Source organism: Anser cygnoides, chromosome 10 (genome assembly GCF_040182565.1).
Source record: "Anser cygnoides isolate HZ-2024a breed goose chromosome 10, Taihu_goose_T2T_genome, whole genome shotgun sequence".
NCBI lineage: Eukaryota > Metazoa > Chordata > Aves > Anseriformes > Anatidae > Anser > Anser cygnoides.
This window is the reverse complement of record NC_089882.1, coordinates 5,420,119-5,445,253: the sequence shown is the minus strand read 5'-3', so window position 1 is coordinate 5,445,253 and position 25,135 is coordinate 5,420,119. Positions and strand designations below refer to the sequence as shown.

Here is a 25,135-nt window from a genome sequence, read left to right as displayed (position 1 = left end):
AGAGGATTCACCCCTGCAGCTGCCGACATCAGTCTGGGGATGCCAAAATGAGGAATTTATGTTGCTATGGCCAGCAGTGTGTTTCCTACCCACATACCTGTTACACAAAGCTTTCCTGAACTCTGCTGATTTTGCGCTTTTAACGCCCATTGCAGCCATTTATGGACAAGCAGGTGCTGGAGAGAATTTTCAGGATTTATGGGGAGCCTTTCAGCAGCTATAAGCTTGTCAAAAGCGTTCATTCACAGTGCATTTCTCACCGTAACAGAAAATGTTGTATTCCTGAAAGTCATTTTAGAGGCCAACTGTTCAACCTGGCATTTGCATTCCCCGGCATTTTTCTTTCTTTTTTTCCCCTTTCACTTCAATTCCAGGTCTTTCTTCAGCTTTTCAGCTGTGTGCGCCCCACTAATGATATACCTTCTGTTTACTATCCCCAAAGGGAGAAAAAGCTCTTCCTAATAATCCCCCTACATCTGGTGCTTTGAAATCCAAAAGTCACAGTTTCATGTTAGCTGGTGGCTCCAACCAACAGGGGCACTTAGGAATCAAAACTGCATAAACTACTCATTTCGTTCACAGCAGCTTTTGCTGATCCAAGTAATTAAGCTCATGAACACTCTTTGTTTAGGTGTTTTTCGCTCTCAGAAATACAGAAACAAGAAAAGTTTTAAAATATGCATTTAATAAATACATATTTGTTTACTATTTAAATAACAAATGCAAATGAAAACAGAAATATGGATACTAACCTTATTATCTGTGTGGTTCCAGCTCCTGACAAGAACCCAGAAAACATCCGAGTTGAAGCTTCTGAACCAAATGAAATGGTGATGAAATGGGAGGTAATGCAAACATGTCTGTCAATTCTACAATATTGAGAATAGGTCCTCTCTTCAAGCAGCAGTTCCTAGGGCAGCATGAAATTTATCAGGATGTTGTTTTAATGTAAACACATTTTTTAAAAGAGAGAGAGAGAGAAATAATGGTTCCCTAGACTTTATCTCCCCTTCCTCCCATTAAAAGTTAATGATTTTTAGGAAACACTAGCAAATTCCATAGGTAGAATCATTGATGCTACTGAAGTCAAAGGTAAAATTACCATTGACTTAAATGACATCTGAGTTTCCATCCCTAGTTTAATTTTTGTTTCAAAAGGCAATTTTTTACAACTAAACTTTTCAGGCTATAAGGAAATACAGAGGTCCTGCATGTACACTGAGAATTGCCCAGAGTATGCTCCTCTTCTGCGCTTCTTGCATTCAAGGGAGTGCTTGCAATAGCTGTGGTCTCACCCTGCTCTGCAGGAGGAGTAGCCAGGGCCAGGTGAGGACCATTTGCAGAGAGTTTCTGCTCCTTGAGCCTGGAGGTTTGAAAATGACTCAGATCACCTGGCCAAGAAAATGTGAGCTTGAATTTCTACACCACAAGCTAAAGGAGTGCAGATACAGTTCCTGATCGTGTGTCAAAGGAATCATATAAAAGTGTTGAGGATGGTTTCCAGACTTCAATTTCTCTGGCTTTTAAGCTTACAGCTTCTGTGCCAACAATTTAGACAGATATATATTCCTCCATTTAACACAAGCTTCAGCAACTGTGGAAGGAAGCATATTTTTTTTGTGGCTTGAATTAAACACAATTTACATGAGATTTACTTCTCAATCTGCTGCTCGCAGCAAAGAACAATAAATGTTTCCCCAGTGCAAATTTGCACTTTGAGCTATAATCATGCCAAAAAGGAGGTGGCCCTCTAGATCTGTTGACTTGGATTTGAAAGTGTATTTTTGCTGACTGCCATAGTCCAGGGTCAGGGAAGATAAACCTGCTTCTTGGAGGAGAAGCAGAGTGGTGGTACTCACCACGGGTGGGTGATGCTGCTGGGACCAGCAGTGGGCTGAAGGCTTGGCTGAGCAGGGAAGGAACCACCCTCCCTGCCAGTAATCCCAGCTCAGACACGGCAAAAGTAAAAGTGAAAATTGAGGCTAAAGAGAGAGAATGGGATGGACAGGCTTTGTTAAATCTCGTTGAATCATTTAAATGCCATAAACAGGATGTTCATTTATTTAGGGTGTTTTCTGCACACTTTCCAGAGAAAATGCTAGGCACTGAATTTGCTAAAAAAAACTATTTCTGGCAGACAAAGACTGCAAAATGATGTTAATCTGCCTACTTTGGATTAAGAGACCAGATGAGCATTAGTGACTAGCTTTTCAGCCAAGGATTTGCAGCATTAAGGGAGATCAAAACAGGAGTCAAGCAGTGCTGAAATTTAATTCCAAACCAGAAGTTATTTTTGAGTAGGAATTTTTACTTCTCCAGCTTCTCTTGCAAATCCCATTCCCTGGGATCTCTGCCGTGGAGGAGCTTCAACCCAGCACTGCCTGTTAGAAAGCTGTCTGGCATACCAGACCTTTCACCACAGTCATCCTGAAGGTCCTAAATGGAAGGGTGCATGGCTTTGGTCCTTGTACCCTCAGAGCAAGTAAAAGGAAATTTGCAGATGCCCTGGAGCTAGGTTTGCTTATAATTGTCCTGCCCCAGCTGAACAGAATCCAATGAGATTTTGGTGAGTCTACTCATAGGATAAATTAACACCATGTAACAACACTCTGTTTTTTGGCATGCCTTGCTGAGGGCTGTTCAAGTTTTATGGATGCTCTTTGCATTGCCTTCAGTCCCCACGCATGAGAATCAGCGGGTGAGCCGGTCGGTGGGACACGGTGCTCTGCTGACACTCGGTCGATGTGGTTTCATTTCAGGCTTCTGTACTTCTCTGACCAAGGTGTGCTGATCTGGGCTCTGTGTGTGTCTTGGCTACCTATCAGGCATTATGTGTTTGATATGTATAACGTATCACTTAAATATTTTTAAGAGTAGGTTATGTGGTGGAAAATACCCACAGATGTTTCAATGGACTAGTAACCTCCCCCCAACACACACACACACACACACATCATTTTGGGGTAATGCATGTGACCAATTACCATTATTAATTAAAGAGGTACACTTTCAGAGAAAGAAATTCAATTGGAGTTATGTCTCGTGACAAGCCATTGTTATATGTCTTCTAATATTTTATAAATTTGTGTTAATTAGATGAGAACCATGCTGTGACGAAGTCTTCAGCTGATCAGTAAGAACTGATAGCACAGCAGTTGCCCATTAAATGACCAGGCATAATTTCAAGCATTTGGCGCATATTTAGAACAAATCTAAATTTTAATGACCCAACTTGCTGTGCTAGATAAAATTCTAAGATAAAATGCATTTTAGCTGTACTAAAAGGCACAAATAGCCTTATGCCAAAATATGCATTTTAGTTGCGCTAAAAGGCATGCAGTTTACATCCCAGAAAAAAAAATCAAAGCAAAACAAAATAAAACAACCCCAACAACTTGGCAGTTTCTTTTAACATCTCCCATTCTCCCGCAGCCGTTGAAGCCCACAGAGCGAAATGGGCCAGGGCTGGAGTACAAAGTCAGCTGGCGGCAGCTGGGCGTCGAGACTGACTGGAACGAAGAATTGGTGAAGAAACACTCCCTGACCCTGAGGAACACCCCCACCTTCGTGCCCTACGAGATCAAGGTCCAAGCAGTAAATAATTTAGGAGCTGGTCCTGAACCAAACGTCACCACTGGATATTCGGGAGAGGACAGTAAGTAACAGGAACTTTCCCGTGAAAAATGTGCTGTGTGAGCGAGTCTTGTGATACAAAATGTTTGGACGGGGAGCAATAGATTGGGCAGCCTGCGGCCAAAATGCCCAAATACAACTGCTGAGAGTGCTGGGCTGCCAGAGACACAGCCACTTCTGGTGCTGGGCACAGTGGACTCCAGCTTTGTGGACACATCCCTTGTGATTTTATTCATCTCAGTGCTGATTTAATGTGGCTAGTCATTTGAAGGCCGCAGTCCATGAAGAAGTCTGTGAATTGCAGCAGTAGTTGTGCTGAGCTCAGTGGGACAAACCTTTAGCTTGGGTTTCTGTCCAGCAGCTTTTTGTGCCCCCCCTGGTGGCACAGCCCCCTCCCAGGCCTCCCCCTGTCTCTGCAGAAATCTTCTTCCACCACAAGGCCTAGCTTTGCGCCTGCTCCTGCTCCGAGCCCTCTCCATGGAGCTTCTCAGCACTGGTCCACCTCTGCTCTTGGGCTTTGCCAACTGTGCATAGTCTGGGCCAAACCACAGCAGTTTTCTCCCCTTTTACCCACGTTCAGATAATAGTTGCCTGGGCTGCTCTAGGTCACAGCCACCACTTCTGATACCGACCCTTTACATGTCCTCTTCTAGCTCCAATTTCATGGTGGGCCTTAATAATCATCTCCCATTGTGAGAGGTGAGCATGAAGGAGGATTTCTCTGCTAATAGAATTAATGCTGGTGTCACGGGGGCTGTGACAACCCTTATATGATCTGTGGGACACCAGATAATGGCACTCCTGGGGCCATCCCAGCATTTCTGAAAGCAGCCTTTCCCCTTTGGTGTTTACTACATGGCTACAGAAGGTATTTGGGCGACTGGAAATGTATCCATTTGCAGTAATGAAATGCCAACCTCCCTTTAGGAAGCAACCCAGTTAAGCACTACCACCACCTCAAAAAAAAAGAACCTTTTTTGTAGGATTTAAGGATTTATATCACTGAGGGAGTAAACAGCCTGGTGGCCAGGTAGTGTGGGGTGCCAAGCTTCCCTGATCCCAAATACAAATGGTTATTGCATTTGCAAACGCTTAGTGGCAGAGGCTGGGAACAATTGGCAGGGGTGTCAGCGAGAGCTCTGCCTTTCAGATCTGCCAATTAATCTTATTAAAGGCAGACAGTTTTCATCCCATGCAGAATCTGAAATCTTTCAACTGTTTTCCCCAAAATGAAATAAACTGACAGACTGAATAGCCTTTGGAAAGCCTACAGTGGCTTACCCTGCTAAGACCAGCATGTGTTTTATGCTCAGTGAGATGCCCAGACGGCCATGAGCTGCATTTGTCGGCCATCTCCTGCAGCCAGCACTCCCACCGCCGTGGTCACTGGGGGTGCTGCAGCCACCTCTCCTCTTGCTGCAGCTTCTGCAGCAGCCGTGGTGAGGTGGCTCCATTCATCCTAAGTGATGCCAAATGGTCAAAAAGTTCCAGTTTGATTTTAAAACCTCCTGAGTTTTTCACCAGCATCGCGCTTTGGCGCTGGGGATGGCCTTGGGCTGGAGCGCAGCCCCTGCCCAGCGAGAGGTAGACACTGGGGGGAGCCCTGGTGATATTTCCTCTCCTCCATTTGCTGGATCACAGAAGAGGTGGAGGATAGTGAGAATAAAGAGACACCACAGCGTGCGTGTTTGCTTTGTGTGTCTAGGGTGGATCTAATTTTACATCTGCTTCTATCACTGGAAAATCTTCCTTACTATTCAGTTGTCAGTGGATTCCTTTTTTTTTCTTTTTTCCCCCTTTTTTTAGGCTCTGTAATAGCTCTCTCTGTTGTGCAGTGATTAAAATCCTACTGTTTAATGAGTTTAGCTATAAAATGAAATTGATTGTAAAAAAAAAAAAAAAAACCACTCTATGATTGCCTTTTTGAATGCTGTGTTAATCTTTTTTTTTTCTTTTTTTTATTCTTCTCACTACTGTAAGCATTACTTGAAACAGGAAATCATAAATACTGGTGTAGAAATTCATATGTCCCAGTGCACCTGTATTCCAGCCCTCAGCAGAAAGCTCTGATACCGCAAAATAATGTTTATTGGCCTGTTTTACCCACTGGATGCAGGTGGTATGACTTTTTTCTTGCCTGCAGGAAGACTGCATGAGCTGGCACAGCTTGAGCTGGAAAGCCAAGCCCTGTAGCATACAAATGGTGTGAAACTGAGCTCCCGTAAGCATCTTTAATATGCATCGCTCCTGTTTTTACAGCTCCAGATGCTGCTCCTTCCGGCGTCTCAGTGGATATTGTCAACAGCACACTGGTCAAAGTCTTCTGGTTTGGAATACCAAGGGACAGAGTTCGTGGACATTTAAGTGGCTATAAGGTTATGAATTTCTCTTTAATTGCATGCAGTTTAACAAACTATTAAATGAATCCTCTGTCAATGATAGATCACAATCTCTCATTTCTGGGAAGATGAGAGAAATCAATATAGCATTCAGCCCCATCAAAGGTAATTAGTTATAGAAATGCCAATCTCAATGCAGGTCAGTTGGTGGAAAACAAAAAGCATGCTGGATGGGAAAAGGCATCACCCAGAGAAGCACTTCCTAACGTTTGTAGGAGACAGAAACTATGGGATGATTCCTGGTCTGGAGCCCTTCAGTGAATTCCGCTTGACTGTTCTGGCTTACAACTCCAAGGGCGATGGACCGGAAAGCTCTCCTGTGGTGTTTGAAACTCCAGAAGGAGGTACGAAAAAGTGGGATGGGAGGGAGTAAATTGAAATCGTCCATGTAACAAAGCAACTTGATTTCATAAATTAAAGTGGTTGTAAAATCGCCAGTGTTCATAAAACTGTTCACTAGAAAGGGGAACTGTAGTTTGGGGAACTTCAGGTATTGAGCTAAACTATATTCTTGTTTAACAAGTACATGTAGAGACAGACCTGTGCAGTGCTCTCTGTAAACTAATCCCTGTGTCTTCAGTCCCCGAACAACCCCATTTTCTGAAAATCATGAACTTTGACAAGGACTCTGTCACTCTGTCGTGGGGACTTCCCAAGAAGGCCAACGGCCACCTTACTGGCTACATTTTGCAGTACCAGATAAGTATGTGCTTGTTTTGTTTTGATTTTTGATTTTAGAATTCAAACATTATTAGTTTCTTTAAAAATAAAATAAAATAAGAGGGTGGGGGTGGGTGTTGTATGTGCAGAACTATATAAAACAGAGGCTGATGAGAAAGGCTGTTTCCTTTATCTGTGTAACAGCCACAGCATCAGAGCAGCTTGTTTCGAGCTGCGATGTGCACACCGCCTGCTAGAGGGCAGGGCAAGGTCATTTTCCAGAGCAAAAAGTTTTCTGTTCGTGTTACAAGTAAGCTCACATTGCTGCCATACCTTATTCTACATTTTGTTAGCTAATTCAGTTGTTTCATATTTACAAATTATACCTAATGTGGTAGTTAAGAAAATCAATAAATTGTCAGTGCTTTTTACTGAATTGAAATTTTTTCAACACAAAACGCTTTGTAGAGAGAACACTTTGGCCGTGTTCATTAAGATTTTCACATCTTGTCAGTAGGCACCTCTTCCCTGCTCAGTAGCTTGGCAGAAATGCAGGTAATTGCCACCTGAGTCATGTTATCGAGTAAGATCTGAAGTCCTGAATGTACAGAAGACTTGCTTTCAGACCAACTATTCACGCAGTTTGGGAGCTACAGCCCCTCCTGCTGCTGCTGCCAGCTGCAACTAGGCACAACAGCCACCGTTAACTTGCTGGTGAAAGTCTGCAGATGTTTGGAAGCAAAGCAAAAAGCAATTCATATATAATTAATGTTCTAGGAGACAGTAATTCTTCCCTCCCACTCACTGTGTGCGTATCTAGAATCAGGGAGCTTTTTAAGATCAGTGATAGCTCACCGAGCAGCTGGGAGGTTGGCATGGGCCAGAGTGATCCCATCTTGGTGCTCAGCAGGAGGGTGCAGTGTGCTCACCCAGCCTTCACCCCTGCGGTGTCCCACAGCGTGCCTCCTTAGCAGGAGCACCCTTGGCACTGTGAGGCTTTGCAGGCTTTAGATGCCGGATCTGACCTCACATTCCTTTCTCTTTCAGTAAACGAAACACGTGAAGTCGGGCCTCTGAGTGACATCAGTGTGGCGAACCGGTCCACGCTCAGCTGGAGGCTCTCGGGCCTCAGCGCCAGCACCAAGTACAAGTTCTATGTCAAGGCCTGCACAGCCAAGGGCTGCGGAAAGCCGGTCACGGAAGAAGGACTGACGATGGCTCAAGGGAGTAAGTTAATGGGCAATATGCTTTCATGTGATAAAGCTTTAACAATAACGGAAAACAATATTGAGAATATTCCAGGCTTGACATTTCCTTTGGAATTAGAGGAAATAACTTTGTTTTTCTTGCCATAAGAACAACCAGTGAAGTTTTTAATGTAGCCATGCAGCTCTTCGGAAAAGCTGAGCTTATCTGCTCCATTTGCCATAAAGTACGGTGTTTCTGTCCCTGCTGATCAGCTCTGCAAGCTATACTAGGATCAGCCTATTGCATGTAGTTGTGAACAGAAAATTGAAGATCTAAATCTGTCCTCAGCAATATTATAAAAACAAATTCTGCCCTTGTGTGAAAATGGGGGACTCCCAAGAGTACTAGGGACAGTTATGTGACATGGGAAATCCGTACGAACGTAAATATGACTGTAGGGTATTTAATCCATTTTTTTATACTATTTTATCAGAGACTGGAAGTAAACATTTTTGTGCCACTTTTACCACATCCTAAAACATTGACAATCGGTGATTTAAAGGAAATTCTACAGGCACTGTATCATATAGCTCATCTTTCTCGTACAGCTGAAATGAAATAAAATGTACTGTACTCAGCAAGTCTGAAAACTCTACGGTACCAAGGAACAAGTCCTTGCTATTAATCAGAAACCATTGCTGTGCAATTACCATGGGGAAAGAGAACGTGATAAGCAAAAGAGCCCTGGCTTCATCATTTTTATCAATGATAACAGTCTGGAACAATGTTGATATAAAATAGAAAAATGGTCCTTGTTGCACAATGTCCTATCAGACTTCCAAGCTGCAAAATCTCCTCGTTGACTGGAACTGTACAAAAGAAACAAGTACGAAGTACTTTAACTTATGAGGTCCCAGATCAGGATCCAGTCATTTACTACACTGGTGGAACAAAGATTCTGTTTTTTCTGTTTTTTGTTTTTTTTTTTTTTTTTCTCAATTTTTGGCTGAATTTAGGCTACCCTACATGTTTCTCTGCTCCATATCTAGTTACAAAATGCACATCTCTCCAAACAGATGCATAAACTGAAGGAGCAATGTCCTGGCTGACCTCAGCTGCTGGAGCAGCGGCACCGCAGGGCTCTTCCCTGTCACACAGGCATTTCCTCCCCTCTGCAGTGGTTTCCCCTTCCACCTGCAGTCCCACAGATATTATTTTGAGGAAATTGCCCTGCCCAGGCTGGAGCATAGTGAACAGATCTGGGCCAGGGTTTCCCTACTTGTTTCTATGAGACTTGTGTGGAAAATCATCCCAGGGAATGTCCAAGTCCCAAATTACATCATTGTATTTCTCTGTAGATTTTACAGACTTTGACCTTAAAAACTGCTGTTTTGATGATAAATCCCCTTTGTCTTTTTTGCAAGGCTTTCTAGTCATCCCCTCCCTCTTACAGAGGCTGTGCTTGGTAGGCTGCCTGTACCATACCATTCACCTTAGGTGAGGCACTGCATCCTTGCAGACTGTTTGGTACCTCCTTGCTATACAAGTCAGCTCCTTCCCCAATGTTCTGGAGACTCCAGACGTGCTGTAATATACAGGTATTTGTGGTAGGAATTAAAGTGAGCATGGGTTAACATTATTCTTTAGTAAGGAAAGTAAAAGATTTTTTTTTTTTTAAGCTAAAAATACACAATTTTACTTTCTTAGGTACCTCTTCTGGTCTTCATTGGGCAGTCAGAATGATTTATTTTGGCAACTTGAAAGTCTATTATTTCTTTAAGTAACCTTGTCAGATTTTTGACATCCCTGTATGACATGTTGAAAATTATAATAATGGTGCCATTCATTTTGCTCTCATTCTCTTCTTTCCTAAGGCTTTGTTTCAGCAAAGGCAACAACTGCTTCATGTGGAACACATGTAGAATAGAGTAGTACAGTTAGCAAAAGCTGCAAGGGTCCAGTTCTGTGATGAATGTGTGCTCCTTGCACAAATTTGCTCGTTCTCAAGCCACCTTAAGTTAGGACACTGCATCTGTCACTGAAATGCCATTAGAGTTTTGTGTCGTTATTTGCTGGCTAAATTGTTTGGACATTTTTCAACTAAACACGATAGACTGAAAAAAAAAAAAAAAAACACTTTTCAGTGACCTTCTTGGGTTTTTAAACTGTGGTATGGGAAGCAAGGTGATTGCTCAAAATTAAACCAATCTCTCTCTTTGAAAAAATGGAGTGATTTCAAAAGTCAAAGTTTATCGCTTAAAATGACCCACATAAATGACAGATATAAAATATGGTGCCCTCTGAAATGAAACTCGATGACAGAGGACTCCAAGCTGCTTTGGGTTTTGATTCAGTGATTCCATATCCAGTACATCCCGCTTTTGGTAATGAAAACATAAAGTTCTCATTGTTCATTTTAAGTCTCTGAATAGCTTCCACTGCTGCGATATGGCCTGTGCAGGCTGTGCCAGGGGTATTGCAGAATTTCACAATGCATTCTGCCAGGAAAGTGGAGATGTCAAAGTAGGAGCAATGAAATCATTCGCATTTTATCATTGATATACTTGATCTGCAACACTTCTGTTGCTCTCATTTTTTTTGTAGTTAACCCTATTGGCATAGTCTGGAATCTGAGAGACAAGTCTTTTTTTTTTTTTTTTTTAATATGAACATATGTGAGTGTGTATGCATCAACACTAAAAAAAAAGTCTGACTGGGGTAAATTATTATGCTCTGAATGATAATTTTGCAAGCGTGTAATTTCTGTGCAAACCATTTCCTGACAGTGACAGGCAAGAATGACTGAATTTAGTGAAAAAAAAATAAAAATTGCCAATTAAATAACTATAAATCCCTGTGCAGATAAATTCTACTCTCTGACTACAGTTGCAGCATCTTCTTCTGTGAATGAACTATTCAGATTCTCTCTTTATTTTTTTTTTCTTTTGTTGATCAGGAGTTGCACGTCCCTTTGGTTAGCAACTCTTTACCAAAAGGTCAGTGAGTGGGTACGATAGGAAAAGAAAAACTTCTGCTCACATCTCTCTTCCTTCATTCCTTGGTGGAGCAGTGCTGCTCTGCAGCCTGCACGTGCCTGGCAGCAGCAGCAGAGCCCCCTGCACCGCAGCTCTGCCTCGGTCAGTAGGTGCTGTCTCCCTGTAATTATTTAACAGAGGAAAACCACAGTTTAATATTGTCTGTAGGGTTGAATGCAGACCCACTGAAATTAGTGAGAAATAGAAGTAGGCCATAGAAAAGCTTTCATTTACAGCATCCTTGTTGCATGACCAAACACCACACGCATTGGCAGCTAATGCAAACTCCCTTAACTGAAATACCACTTTCCTATGAAGTATCTTAAACTTATTCAAAAATTACTCACATATGAAATGTTCTAATACAACCAAAGGTCTTTATCTATTTTTGATAAAATACTGTGGGCAATCATGAAGAACCTGGGCAAAGGGGTATTTGCATTGTACTGCAAAATAAATAATAGTTTAATTTTTGTGGACTTATCTTGGTTTCATTCCAGAGATGAAGGTATGCTGTCTTTAGAAAATGTTTTATCTCTAATTTTTCATTTTCAGGCAGTATTTCTTAAATGACCTACAAACTAATTAATTTTCCCCTTGAAAATGTTGATTTCCCAATGATCATTAGCTCTCAGAAGTATAACACAAAATAATGTTCTTACATATATGAAAAAAAAATCATTTAATATAACGGTCCTTTTTTTAACACAAAGCTTCTTTTTATCTAGAGCTACCAGTGTTTCTGAAGGATTACTAAATATGTATTACATGTTGACAATGATTACTGTGTGTCCAAAATTGCAAGCTTTAATGAAAATTTCATCCAGAGGAAGCTGCACAACTGTGGCTTTATTTTGCACAGAAGTCACGGAATGGAAGTTCATCAGTTTCATTATATTTCAATGGCAATTGGCACTTAACTCCCCCAGGCTTTTTTGAAAATCTTGACCAGAAGTACTAACCTTCAGCACACATCGTAAGATGAGGAAAGCAACTATCTGTAACAAAACATATGGTTTTAGTTCTCTTTTGCCATGGGCACAGCTGAAGGAGAAAAATATAACTGCCATAGCTGTATGTAACCACTGGCATTGTTACCACCAAAGCCCCAGATTCTGGGTGAAAGCATACCCTGTTTTGTCATAATGAAGAGAACTTGAACTTTTGCTGACGAGTTTCCTTTTCTATCATTTGTGCCTCTCTGTTCTGCTGCTTCCGCTGCAGCCGCGGCACCTGCTGCACAGGGAGGAGGAGGGTGTGATATGTCACTGCTTCAAAACCCTCTCACTTTGAGCTTGATGTCTAATATGCCTAAAAATAAACATATGAAATATAATATGCTAAATATATCAGTCTTTGAGTACTTTAAGCACATTTGCAGTTAACTGTATGCCTTGGCTATGTATTGTGCCTTCCTTTCTTCTCTGCTACCAGCCTTCCTCAGTGCAGCCAGTGCAAAAGAGACGCAGCAAGAGATGAAACAAACTATAACCTTTCTTCTTGTCTGAGCTCAGATCTCTCCTACAAACAGTTGATTGCTAACTCAGTAGCCTCACCTATAAATTCTTCTCAATAAATTTTACACACAGCAGGTTTGCTAATCTACAGTTCAAAATATTCCCCGTTTAGCATGAATTACTTCCTGCGTTAAAAAAGCACAGAAGATGAAGGATACTTGTGATGCATATTTATACACTTTTAATAGCCAGGCAGTAGGGAAAAACTAATGAAAGTTCATCTTCCCGTTTATTGCAGCAGATGTACTTAGAAAGGTATGGTTATAAATTAGGATGTTGCCCACAATTAGTATTTAGCTGTTAGACAGCCAGCTTTTTTAGTTAAGCATGTTTTATAACGGATGTGCTAACTTTTGGAGAACTAGCACACTTGTAAGTCTTTGGGGGCAGTTTATATTGTTTTTCCCTTTATACCATAAGCTTCTATAAAAAAAGTGTGTTCTGTTGCTCTCATAAATCTCAAAGCCCAGTAGGAATATTGTAAAATTGCAGTTCAGTGTTTAATGTTCATGCAAGTCCCATGGTATGGTTGATAAATAGTGGGGGAGGATGAGAAGTGCTGGTGATATGCCTTTATTACTAATGCTTCTCCCCTATTGTAGATTAAAAACCTAACCCAACTGCTTTCAATTTTCTGAAGCTAATTTCTGCAGCTCACTGACCTTTCTGTATGTTGAGCTTTTCCTTATTTTTCAGGATGGTACAATGTTTTTTTTTTCTACTCCAACTACCACACTTGTCCCAATTAGCAATCCTTTCTCCTCTTTAGGTGCCAAATTGATTGTCTAACACAGACCAGAAAGAAAGCGTGTGGAAAAAAATCACATAATCGCTTATCGCTGGACAGTCTTAAAGACATCCCCATTTCCCGGGGGAGGGGGGGGAACAAATAGTTGGGATATGTGGACCTGCGAGAGTGGTGTAACAAAATGCCCATGAACCACAGCCGTGGTATATACCATTGAGCTCTGTGTTGAACATTTTGCTTCCTAGGAATTCAGTGACCCCAAGGAGACCTATGCTGTTTGCAGATTGGAATATGTGATTATCATTTATGCTTGGCATGCATATGTGTTACATGGTGTGTAATGCACAATGGGTTTTAAGTTCACATTAATTCTTATTACTTTATGGATACTGTTTCCATTAAATGTATTTTTGTGATGTCTTGATTTTAGAACATGCAATTAAAATGTACCTGTGGTATCCTGTTGCTTAATTTGTAGTTTGATTAAAAATTATGTCTGAGTTTCATATACTTCACGTAGCAAAAACTACCAGCTGATGGATTAATTTATGCTAATTTGCTGTGCTTCACTATCAGCAGTTTTTCAGCTGTATGTGTTCCCTGTGGGTCCCAATGGTCTACTAATTTAACTGCTTATTGCAATACATGTACACTTGTCTTGGAAAACTTTTCTTGAACTGCTTCTTTGATTGTGCTTACATTGGTCTTAATCTTTTTTTTTTTCCTTCAGCTGTCAACTAAGCCCTAATCTCTCAAAGCTTCTTGCTTTGCTTGTTTACTAGTTTAAGTATTAATGAGCATCGTTTTACTTTCAGTGCTAATTGGTCAAGTAGTTTCCAAATTATACCGTGGGCTCAATCCTTAATTTAAAAGACTTCAAAAGGATGGCCAGATAAATCACGCAAATTAGGCAACTGAATGCAATTAAAGAGCTATCCTTATCAGTGGTAGCTTCCAAATTTTTTTTTTTTCTGACATTGAGGGCAAGCACACGTGTGTATTGTACCCATTGGTTAACTACAGAGATTCCCCATGTGAACACACAAGTCTGAATGTGCCTGGCTGAATTGACTGTTTGTGGTGTTCACAAAGTGAGCGCTCATGTTCAGAGAAGTCCTCTTTCTGTTACCCACAAATGATAATTTTAAAAATTATATTTAATACTCTGCAATCTTAATGCAGACTAAAGTTACAGCAGGCCTTTTGCAAGTAAAGAGGCTCTGAAATGAGACCTATTGGAAATTCCCTTCTACCTCTTAATCAAATATTAAACTCATCAAGAACATTTAAATACCTAAATGTCGATTTGAAAGAAAGCTTCCGCTGTAACTAAAGCAGTGCATTGTGGGCACTGTGGACTTTAAAAGGACATGGAAAATCACTGTCAGGGGAGAAATGAATTACAAATCCCAATGTTATTTTTTTTCATGAGACATATAAGAATCCATTTCCAGATAACAAGCTGTCTGTGCTTCCCTGCTGAGTTCCATTCAATGGGAGAAGCATCAAACCCCAGATTATCTATACGAAGCAAGCCCATTTTTCAAGTCGTAATTTTTTAAGCACGCATTAGTTAAAGCAGATCCATAATCCCCCATCAATATTAACTTTCATCCTGGGAAATGTACAAAACCCTTCATAAACATCAGGATTATTTCAGTCTGCTGTTTGTTTTATCTGATGGAATATGAAAAATCAAATAGGGGGAATGTTTTTTAGTTTACTCTCTGTTTTTGAAAATTAGATTATTTGATGACAAACGTTAAAAGTCCTCACGTGTCATATTTGTGTTACTTGCATTATTTGTAACTATGTATTTCACGGGCCTTTTGTTCAATGAATTCAATTAATCAATATGACTTGAATATGTACGTTCCATAGGTAAAGGGATCGGCAAGATTTCAGAAGCAGTAAACCCCACCCAAAAGTTTCACCCCATAGAGGCACTTGACCCTGGAACTGAATATACAGTTCGTCTAGTGACTAAGAATTGGGTTGATAACAATAGCATTTTTGAAGATGTAATTGAGACAAGGGGGAGAGGTGAGAAATGAAACCCTTCAAGGTGACAAAGATTTCTTTTGAGTGTCAATAAATGTTGACGTTTCATGTGACATTGTGCAGTGAAAGTGTACCAAAGACATTAATGCATCATTATGTCCTGTGGTTTTTAAGTTGACTCTTGCAATTGAGTCCCATAGGAGTGTAAATAAGTCTGTGCTTTAACTGAAGCACAAGAGCCTGGAACAATTACAAACCCTTACAAAACATAGCTTTACCTCCTATGTGATTTTCAAAGGGTATTGCTGTGATATAACCCATTTTAAATGTGCCAGTCCAGTGCTTTGCATGCATCAGGTGCACTTTTAACTCTGTTTCTTTCACAAAACTGCTTTTGCATGAGAGGCTTAACAATTCTCTGTTCAGCTTTCCTATTTGGCATTAATCCTTTGAGTCAAATACTCTCTCAGAATTACCTTCCCAAAATGTCTATATTGTGCCCTGTAGACAGCACATTCACCTTAAGTCTAAAAATGTAACGCTCTGGACATATTTCTGTCTTGTATTTCTTTAAGTTGAACACGATAAGTAGTGATAGTCTGATTCAATTATGATTCAGTGAAGAAAATGTTATGTATTCATTTAATGGCAGGCGTTGCCATTTTCCTCTGATTGATGTCTTTGTTTTTGTTTTTTGAACTCCTCTTCTATTTCATGAAGCCTATGCTGGCATTTACGATGGGATTTCCACCCAGGGGTGGTTTATTGGACTGATGTGTGCCGTTGCCTTGCTCACCCTAATGCTGCTAACTGTTTGCTTTGTCAGAAGAAATAAAGGAGGAAAATATTCAGGTAAATGAATTTATTGTCCTTCTGCTATGTTCGCATGTTAACAACAAACATTCTTCAGACTTTTATCTCTGGAGGCTGCAAAGCCATGAGCAAAAACATCCAATTAGGTTTTGTAGCTTTTGATAAATATCCACTGAATGGATTGTAATGAATATAAGTAAAACCATGCTCTCTGGATGAGACAGTGCTGTGTGCTGGTCAGAGATCTAGCTCAGGCCCCGGATATTGCTTGTTGAATCTTTCAGTGCTTAATCCACCCATAGAGGCTTTTCACCAGCTGCACCTCCGAGCCTCCCTTGGCTGGAACATGTGTGCACTTCAGCCTGATAAATGCTGCTTAACAACTGCCATAACTTCCGTGTGCAGCCAAACTGCTGAACAACAGGATGTTTTGCTAGCCGTAATTCTTCAGTTTTCAAAGTGACGAGTAAGGATTTATGTGTAAGCACTTGCCAGCTTTCTTAACAATTCAGTAGTGGCACCAAGCTCTTGGTGGAAGCATGCTTGTTTGGTACTGTCAGACACGTAGGGCAAGCTGGTGCCCTCAGGCTTAGGCTGTAGGTAATGACAGGTGGATTTCCCATTGTGCCTGCAAAACAAAAAGTCCACAACGGAACACGGCATACAGATCTGTGCTTTATTTTATTTCTACAGTGAAAGAAAAAGAAGATTTGAATCCAGATCCCGAAGCTCAATCAATAAAAGATGAAATCTTTGGGGAATATAGGTAAATAGGACTTGCTTTAACAAGCGTTTCTGTTTGTTGGGCTTTTGTTTGTTTTCAGATGTCATCGTTATTTAGGACACTTTTCTAGCATGCAAGTAACTCTATTTTTCATTTTCAAAGCAAACCTGACAGGAGTGGATAATAGTAAGGATATACAGGTATATCCACTATACTTAAATCCACCCAAGTTGAGATATAAGTAAATGTTGATGTATCAGTGGTCATTTTTCACTTTTTATTATTTAGCGTTGTATGAATAATGTAAATATATTTGATAATCTGGGTGCTGCTCTGACGTCAACTGAAGTCAATAGAAAGACTTCTATGTCTTCAGTGGGCTTCTGAAAGCCAGTCAGGCCCTCATCATGTAATACGGGGGATGTTCATTTTGTGGAATAAAACAAAGAAAAGTTTGAAATACTGTAAGAGATGACAAAAACAAACAAATAAGCAAACAAAATAGAACACCTCACTACCGAAGTTTCTGTAGGAGAACTGAAATAATCACTTTGGCTGCTTTAAAATATCTAAAACTTACGATATTATGTAAGTGTGTTATGAAGAAAAAAGCATTGTTACAAGAGCTATGCTGGCCTTAAAGACATGAAATTTCTGATGAAATCCCACTTATATATACTACATTATTTGTACTGGAATAGGTTTTTTTTCTGCATAATTTCATCTTTATTTAATTTTTAATGCTTTCTAATGGGACAAATATTTAGAAAGGTAAGAAAGTCCTGAGGTTAATAACTTTAACCCCCTCTCCTTTCCCCTCAAAGTCCAAACTTGTCTTTTTTATAAATAGAAATGCCATGTGCAGAAAAGTAGCAAATATTTTTACTGTATAGATTATACATGTAGTTGATTATATGCTGAAGAGGTAAAGTTCAGGTGCATTTCTCTGTCTTTCCTTATATAACATCACCAAAGCTTTCACACTGATTTGGTGTTAGCAAGGACCATTCCTGAGTAATTATGTACCTAGTTCAGAGCCCTAATTGTTGTTTTTAATACTCTTTTAATCTACCTTCCCCCTCCCCTTTGTGTATGATTATTTTTGAGAGGTGAAAGCATGTTTAGAATATGCAGACACATCTGGAATGTTTCCTTTACCCTCAGCCCCTGTTTGGCTGCAGAGGCAGGGACAGACTCTAGCCATGTGTGCGAGCAGCCTGCAGGATGTGCAGGATGCTGGAGCCATACGAGCCATGGCGGGCTGCTTGGGACCAGCTTCAATTTACAGAGAAATCAGTTACAGCCAAAGCTGCTGAAGGCACCTTGCAGGAGATGGTAAACATTACGAGCAGTGACATGGCAGATGCATATGGCCATGTATGGCTGTAAGACCTCTTTCTACAGTTAAGAAGGGTTTCGCTGTCACTTTTTATTGAGTGAGCCAAGGCACTGCAAAATTTTAACTTCCTTTTAACAGGAAGTTAAAAGTGGCCTTTGGCTGAAAGCGTTTTCTTAATTCTTTAGAGATAAGTAAAGGTCAACCAAACGTCATGTTCAGTCAGGAGAGGTTAGGCTGCTTTGGTTGTTCTTCTGCATTGCTATTAGGATGAACAGATAATGTAAGTTCCTGTTTTTTCCTCAGTTTTGATGGTTTGTCCATTTCCAAAAAATTGCCATTAAACAAATACGTTATATGAGCAGATTATTATGTTATTTATTAATTCTGTTAGTCAGAACATCATACCCATGGGAAATTCAGGCATACAATAGGCCAGTGTAGATGAACTGGCTGATATCCACTGGACCAAGCAGAACTCATGTTCGTGTTGTTCTCAATGTACAACCCACAGAGAAATGTTCCTTTGCTCTTCCCTCCTGTTTTCACAGTAGAAGAGCAGTTTCCGTGCATGCAATCAAAAGCTAGATTTTTGGAAAGGCATTTCTTTGTTTTGTAGTGACAGCGATGAAAAGCCGCTGAAAGGCAGCCTCCGGTCAATTAACGGGGACATTAAAGCCACCGAAAGTGCTGATAGTCTGGTAGATTATGGAGAAGGGGAGCACGGGATGTTCAATGAAGATGGTTCATTTATTGGAGCTTATTCTGGATCTAAGGAAAAAGGATTAGTCGAAAGCACTGGGAGCTGCTCTACGGCAACTTTTCCTCTGTACGCGTAAAATACTAGTGAGAAGATTCATGTTTAATTGTGCTATTTATCTTGATTAGTACTCCACAGTTACCACAAGTGATTGGAAGCAGGTTGCCAATTGAGACAGTCAGGAACCTGACATCCAGGTAATAGAAAAAAAAGTCACTGCCACTAAAAGATGATTTCTGAGACTTTTCCATCCTAATTTTCAGGTGTTTTATTCTAATTGAAACACAACAAAACGTTCTTTATTATACAAAATGTGTCACTCAGTCTTACCAAAATGGAATTTCTCAGTGTTACATATGTATAGTTAACTGCTTTGCCATGTTTCTTAGGTTTGGAATATGTTTCTCTGTATAGCATATTTTTTTTCTTGTTTGGCTGTTGTCACTTTGTACATATATTTATACATACTATTCCCTCATGTATCATGACCTCAGCATTACTGAGGTCAGAACAGAGCAAGGAAAGTGGACAAAAAGGCAGGTTACTCTGCAAAGTGACACAGTGCATCCTAATGAGAAAAATGATATTTTAAGTTACTTAAGAAATATATTCTATATATTATATAATTTTTTTCATAAATACATAAACTCCTTTGCTTTTGATATTCTAAAAGTATTTTAGTGGTTACAGCTGACTGCAATTATCAGTACTTTGAAATGCAACTTTATCCACAGAAAATATGCTCTGAAAAGACGAAGCTCTGGCCTTGTGGTTAAATCTGTCCAGTAGCTGGCACTATTTCCTTAAATAAGTTAAGCTGCAGTAACTTTCCTGTGGCAAGGCAAAACAGGGTTCCCATCCACCATTATTGGACAGAATTTTATTTTCTTTTCCTTAGTCTCTGCAAGCTGCATTTCTAAGCAAAGCGCTTTTTGTCCGTCTCATATCTGTATATTTGTGTGCTAGCATACATTTCATGGAGACGTTGTACAGATGATATTAATATTGACACAAGTGAAAATTAGCCTTGTTTTATTTTGAAATGAGACATGTTGCTAGCATGGGTCTGTATAGCTGTGTAGGAATAGAATTGCTTCTCAGTATGAGTTTCAGCCAGCAAAACTAGTTTTTGACAGAGTTGTGTGTATACCGGTCATATAAATCTTACTTCCTTCTAGGGTCCCATAAAATAGATCTACCTGACTTTCTGAGAGATTGTTTATTTTCACCAGTTCATTGTTAAATAAACAAAGGCAAAAGCAAAGAGAAAATATTATGGTATAGTTTCTTTTATATTTTGTTTACTGAACGCTGGTTTAAATCTGGTTCTGTTCTTTACCAGTCCTTTCCACCATTAACTCAGCAAAGCTGTACAGCACATTTTTTTGGTCTTTTTGTATTGGAATCTCCTGATTTTCTTCAAAAAGATTTGTATTTTGAAATATGCTTATTTGAGTTGAGTGTTAATATTGTTTCATTTCTTTTTGAACTTACAAGTGACCATCACTTCAAGTTAAATGTTTTTTAAAAACTTACTCTAGGAGATCCTAAAAGCCATTTTGTGTCATGGTATTAATTAGGGAAATATCCCTGACGGTTCCTTCATGGTCTCCATTACTTCAGTGGAAGAAAGAGAGGAAGCAAGGATTACTCATATGGTTACGGGTTTACAGGTAATGCCGACAACTAAAGCTCTGTTAGTGGCACACAGAGATGTACTTGGCTGGAAGAGGAAAGGCCGTGGACCACAGGCAGCTAACCACGCAAGTGGGATCCTCACTGGGCAGCTGGACTGTCAGATGTGCTCAGTGATTTCTGAACAACATAGTGAGGGGTCTTGGGTGCTCAGTGCTTTTGAATATCTGTTACTCTTTTTTTTTTTTTTTAATTTTTAATTTTTTTCATAAGGACTTTTCCTGCAGCCTCGATTTTGAAAAAGGAAACCCCAAACAGCCACCTCAAAACAAAAACAAACAAACAAACAAAAAACACCCTAAACCCCAACTGTATGAGCATGGCAGGATGAGCAGGAATCTACCCTGAATCCAAAACAGTTCCGCTCCATGTCCATGACCCCTGTGATGTTGTGAAGGAATTGACTGAGTCATTCATTTTTTATTATTTATAAGTTTTTTTCTGTGTTTCACTCAGTCCAAATGCTGAGGAAGTCCAAAAGTCATTCTCATTTCAAAAATAAATAAATAAATAAATAAAAATCTTCATTTGTAAAGAAGGGAGGACATAACTGGAGAAATGTGAAAACTAGCATCTTGTCAATAGAGACATTTCCCACCAGGATCTTTATCTTCATCTGGTCTTGCTGTAGCCCATCCCGGATGAAGACTAAGAGGTGATGAGGCTTGTGACACCCTCTGTTACAATCTTCTTCTGGTTTTAAGGTATTTCCTCTAGGAATCATCTGCACTAGCTCAACCTACTGCAACACTGATTGCGGGCAGCCATTGTTTTGTTTTCTCAGTCATTTTCATTTATATTTTTTGTGTTTTGAATTGAGATATTTCTGCTGATACTTTGTAAATATTAAAGTGAGCCCCCAAGTCTTCTCTCTCCCAGCCACTGGGCATCTCCAGTGGTGAAAAGGGGACCACCTGCAGCTTTCTCCAGTCCTTGGAGAAATAGATCCTGAAACAACCGGTCTGCCCATACCAAGGATTCAGGTCCATCTCACATTGCTCCTCACCTTCCTTAGCGTCTCCCAAGCCTGCATAAGCTTACAAAACCCCTGGGCATTTTTCCTGGAGGAACACTGAGAGAGTGTCATTAGTCAAAGATGTTCAAGGGACAGTCAAGGAACAAAATTAGGGCAGGCTCCCCACCATGGCTTCACAAATTTCCCTGTGCAGAGCTCAGGAAGGGCTGACACAGGCAGAGCTTCCCCACCCGTGGGGTCCTCACCCAGGACCCTCCTCAGCGCCAGGCTGGATGCAACCCATCAGCAGTCATGGTCGTGTTTTCTTGTACTTGGGTCGATGCAGATCAACCAGACTCATTGTCCCAGAAAACACCTATGTTAAACAGACCCAAATTTCAAATCATATTAGCGAGTGTCAAATTATCGAAGAATGAATAAATCCCCTGTGCTATCACTTGCTCTGTTGCTGCTAAGAGATGTTTATGACATTCCTGTGATGTGCTACTCATCTGTGCTGGTATGAGTGCTTTTTCTATTAAAATTTTAATTCAGATCCTTAAATCTTAATGTTAGTGTTTCATTATGCCTCAGGGCCTAAAAATCATACAGTGACAAAAAGATGTGCAATGGAATTTGTGCAGTGTGCGCTGACTTTTGAGGAATATGCACAATGAATATTAACCAAATGGCTGAAACTCCCAGGGAGTCTAACTCACAGGAACGTTTTTCTCTTTTACAATCATTTCTTTTCCATTTACTTTTATTTTTTCTCTATTGTCATTTTATTTTACATTGTAAGGGCACCACTCACACAGCGTATTTTGGAAAGTGTAGGATACAAATGGATTTTCAGAGATTTGTTTTCAGAAGTAAACTACCAGAGCAAGCTTACACTTTCCTGAGCAGATTTCTATGATTGCCAGGAGATGGGTTCAATTTTTGTCCAGGGCACGTTGTTACAGGTGAGAGGAAATGTGGCCATGCAGGTTGAATAAAAAGTGTCACCAGCTGTACAGCTGTTCCAAAACAGCCTGTTAGTCGAATAACATAGTTTTGCTCTGCCCAGGAGTATTTATTAAAATGGGATGATGAAGTCAGCCATGGCCAGTGCGTGAGCCTGTAGACCGCGTCGGATAGGTAATTATTAATCCCCTGGTTCCATGGGTGTTCACTTGGTTACATTTGGCTCTGCTGTGCCACTACAATTTGCTTCCGGTACGAGTGTGGGAAATGACACTTTCACGTTGGATGTCTCCACCAACCCTGGATGCAGTGTCATCCTGCAAGGAGGAGGCATTTCCCTGTCCCCAGAGGTCCTCGCTTGTAGACTTAAGCAGAGTTCTTTGGAGCAGTAGAGGTACGGATGTTTCTCAAAAAGCTGTAAGGATTTGACTGTGCATAAGATTAAGCAAATAAAATCAGTTCCTCCTAACTAATGGGGAGAAAAAAAAACAACCCTCTGTGCAAGCTCATTGCTAGTGAGCAACAGTTTGCATTCACAGAGCAGTGCATCATTGATTTTGTACAGATTGTAATTTCAGACCTAAGTTTTTATTCAATACATATATATACTAAAATGGGAAAATCTGGAAACCTATCACAAGAAATCCCTATTTCTGTGCCACTCTTCAGCAGAGAGTTGCATGCGGGGCTGAGCATCAAAGCTCCTCTGGGGCTGGATCCGTAGCAAGAGCAGGATTAAAAATCAAATCAGAAAATGGCTTTCCCCTCTGGATTAAAATGTTTGTATGTGTAGCAATATAAAAACTTCTGTTATGCAAGTTAAAATGGATTTAAATAGCATATCATTTAATGTTTTCTGTTTTGTTGTGCTCTTATTATACAAATTTTAATGAGTAGCTTTTTTCTCTGCTAACTGCTTCCATTGACTTAATGGGTCAGATCCAATGCACAAGAGGTTTTAATAAAACTTTTTAGGCCATTATTCTTTTTGAAATGAAAACAAATATTAGCACAATCTTTCTATACAAAAGTTGTTTGGGTGGTTTTTGTTTGTTTGTTTGTTTGTTTTTACGGTAATTCCACATGTAGTTTTGTAAACTAAAATTAGAGTGACGTTCACTGATCCTTTGACACTTCTGAATGGAAATCTCACCATAACTTTTTATAGCTATTATTTTGCAGGTGAGTGGTAAGTCTAGATTAGTTCAAGTACCTGAAAGAACAGACAGCAAAATAAACGAATAAATAAATACAGTTCTTCACGGCAAGAATATTTCCTTTCTTTGACAACAGATCAAGCCCTCAGCTGCATCTCTTTAAATGTGTAGTGTTTCAGAGTAAGGCGTACAACAATGTTGGAGTACCAGTACATGTTTACATCGCAGTTCTGTATCTTTCACGTAAAAGTTTCAACTACACGATGAAGCAAGTGAGTTTTGTGATCTGCACTGGTTTGTTCAGCTGTCATGCAGGAAACAATGCGTGGGTTTGAGCCAAAGCATACTGATTCATTTTTTATTATTTTTACTTTAAACAAGATACTTTGTAATTTCATGAGAAAAGATCAAAGCAAATGTGGTGTCACCGTTAATGTTCCTTTTCGAGCTAAATATTAGTGTGCATTTATTAAAGTTTAGAGAAACGTGTTGTACTGTAGTGGCTGTTTGTATCATGCATACGTGCACGTATGGTTTTAAAAGATATTTTCATTTTACATGAAATTCAACTTTGCTAATAAAAGTTTGACTTGATGTAATCTTCAAAAGCCTTAGCTGCAATCAGCAGGTTTGGTTTGTTTTTGTGTGTGTGTTGGTGGTGGTGATTTTGGTGAAGTTTGTTTTGTTTTTTTTTTTTTTATAATATTTCTTTGCCAGTCTCCATCCATAGCCTCTGCGGTTTGTGCTGGGTTTGTGTGGCTGCAGACAAACGGACAGACAGACTGGCCTGACCCACACCAAAGCAGGGCAGAACCTGAACTGCTGGCACGGGTGCATGGCATGAAAACTTCCTGGACCAAAGTATCATTCTCTATAACGGTAGCACGTATATTATGCATTGTATACTCTGGTTGTGTCAGTAGCATCACATAACCTCCTAAGCAGACACAGCGTTAACCCAAGTGGAAGGCGAAATACCTGCAAGAATAAAATTATTCAGTATTAATATACACTTAGCAATGAAATGGAAGACCACAGCACAACCAGACCTGACCAGAGGTGAAAGCTCCTGATCCAGCTACACGTGGTAGAACCCAGCTAGAGAGGTTAGTAGGGCTGGTCTCTGCTCCTCTGATTAAAGGTCGTTATCAAATGGTGAGTTGATAACCTAGTAATTCCCTCTCTTTCCTTCTCTTCCCATGTGGAAATCCCCAATTATGCTAAAAGTCAGAAATCTGAGCGTATTTATTTTATAGAAATTTAAGATTTTTTTTTCTCCCCAAGGAAATTAGAAAAATAAAATATCTGTATTCCTCTTGCTGCTAAGTCTTAAAATGGTTATCCTGCCTTTGTGTGTGTTTTTGGTTGGTTGGTTTTCTCACAGTATTCAGCACTGTATGATTTCTTTATTTCCATGCTGCCTGTCCATGGAAAAAAGTTAACCAGGCAGTGTCACACCTGTCCTAGACCCAAAACAGTAAAACCACTGCTATTGAGAACTCATTAAAAGTCATCAGACAAATCTGTAACAGCTGATGTTGCCCATTA

General features: G+C 40.0%; 1 protein-coding gene and 1 long non-coding RNA gene across 11 annotated transcripts in view; one reads left to right on the top strand and one right to left on the bottom strand.

Moving 5' to 3' along the window:
* The window catches only part of CHL1 (cell adhesion molecule L1 like), a 126,627-nt gene extending 103,724 nt beyond the window's left edge, over positions 1–22,903 (top strand). For 7 of the 10 annotated variants that reach the window (XM_067003022.1, XM_067003027.1, XM_067003023.1 and 4 more), the window contains 10 exons: positions 775–845; positions 3,433–3,655; positions 5,893–6,008; positions 6,172–6,376; positions 6,613–6,735; positions 7,740–7,919; positions 15,062–15,223; positions 15,902–16,033; positions 16,688–16,760; positions 18,674–22,903. In XM_067003022.1, coding sequence (XP_066859123.1) covers positions 775–845; positions 3,433–3,655; positions 5,893–6,008; positions 6,172–6,376; positions 6,613–6,735; positions 7,740–7,919; positions 15,062–15,223; positions 15,902–16,033; positions 16,688–16,760; positions 18,674–18,893 — 1,505 coding nt within the window. In that variant the 3' untranslated portion in view covers positions 18,894–22,903. The remainder of the gene's footprint in view (positions 1–774; positions 846–3,432; positions 3,656–5,892; positions 6,009–6,171; positions 6,377–6,612; positions 6,736–7,739; positions 7,920–15,061; positions 15,224–15,901; positions 16,034–16,687; positions 16,761–18,673) is intronic. The other 3 variants (XM_067003031.1, XM_067003030.1, XM_067003029.1) reach the window with 2 other exon arrangements.
* LOC136791598 (uncharacterized) lies at positions 8,573–12,014 on the bottom strand. The gene is made up of 4 exons (XR_010833904.1): positions 11,878–12,014; positions 10,920–11,036; positions 9,373–9,465; positions 8,573–8,749 (listed from the first exon to the last, which is right to left on the bottom strand). It is a non-coding gene; the product is annotated as an uncharacterized lncRNA (long non-coding RNA).
* Positions 22,904–25,135: the final 2,232 nt, after the last annotated feature.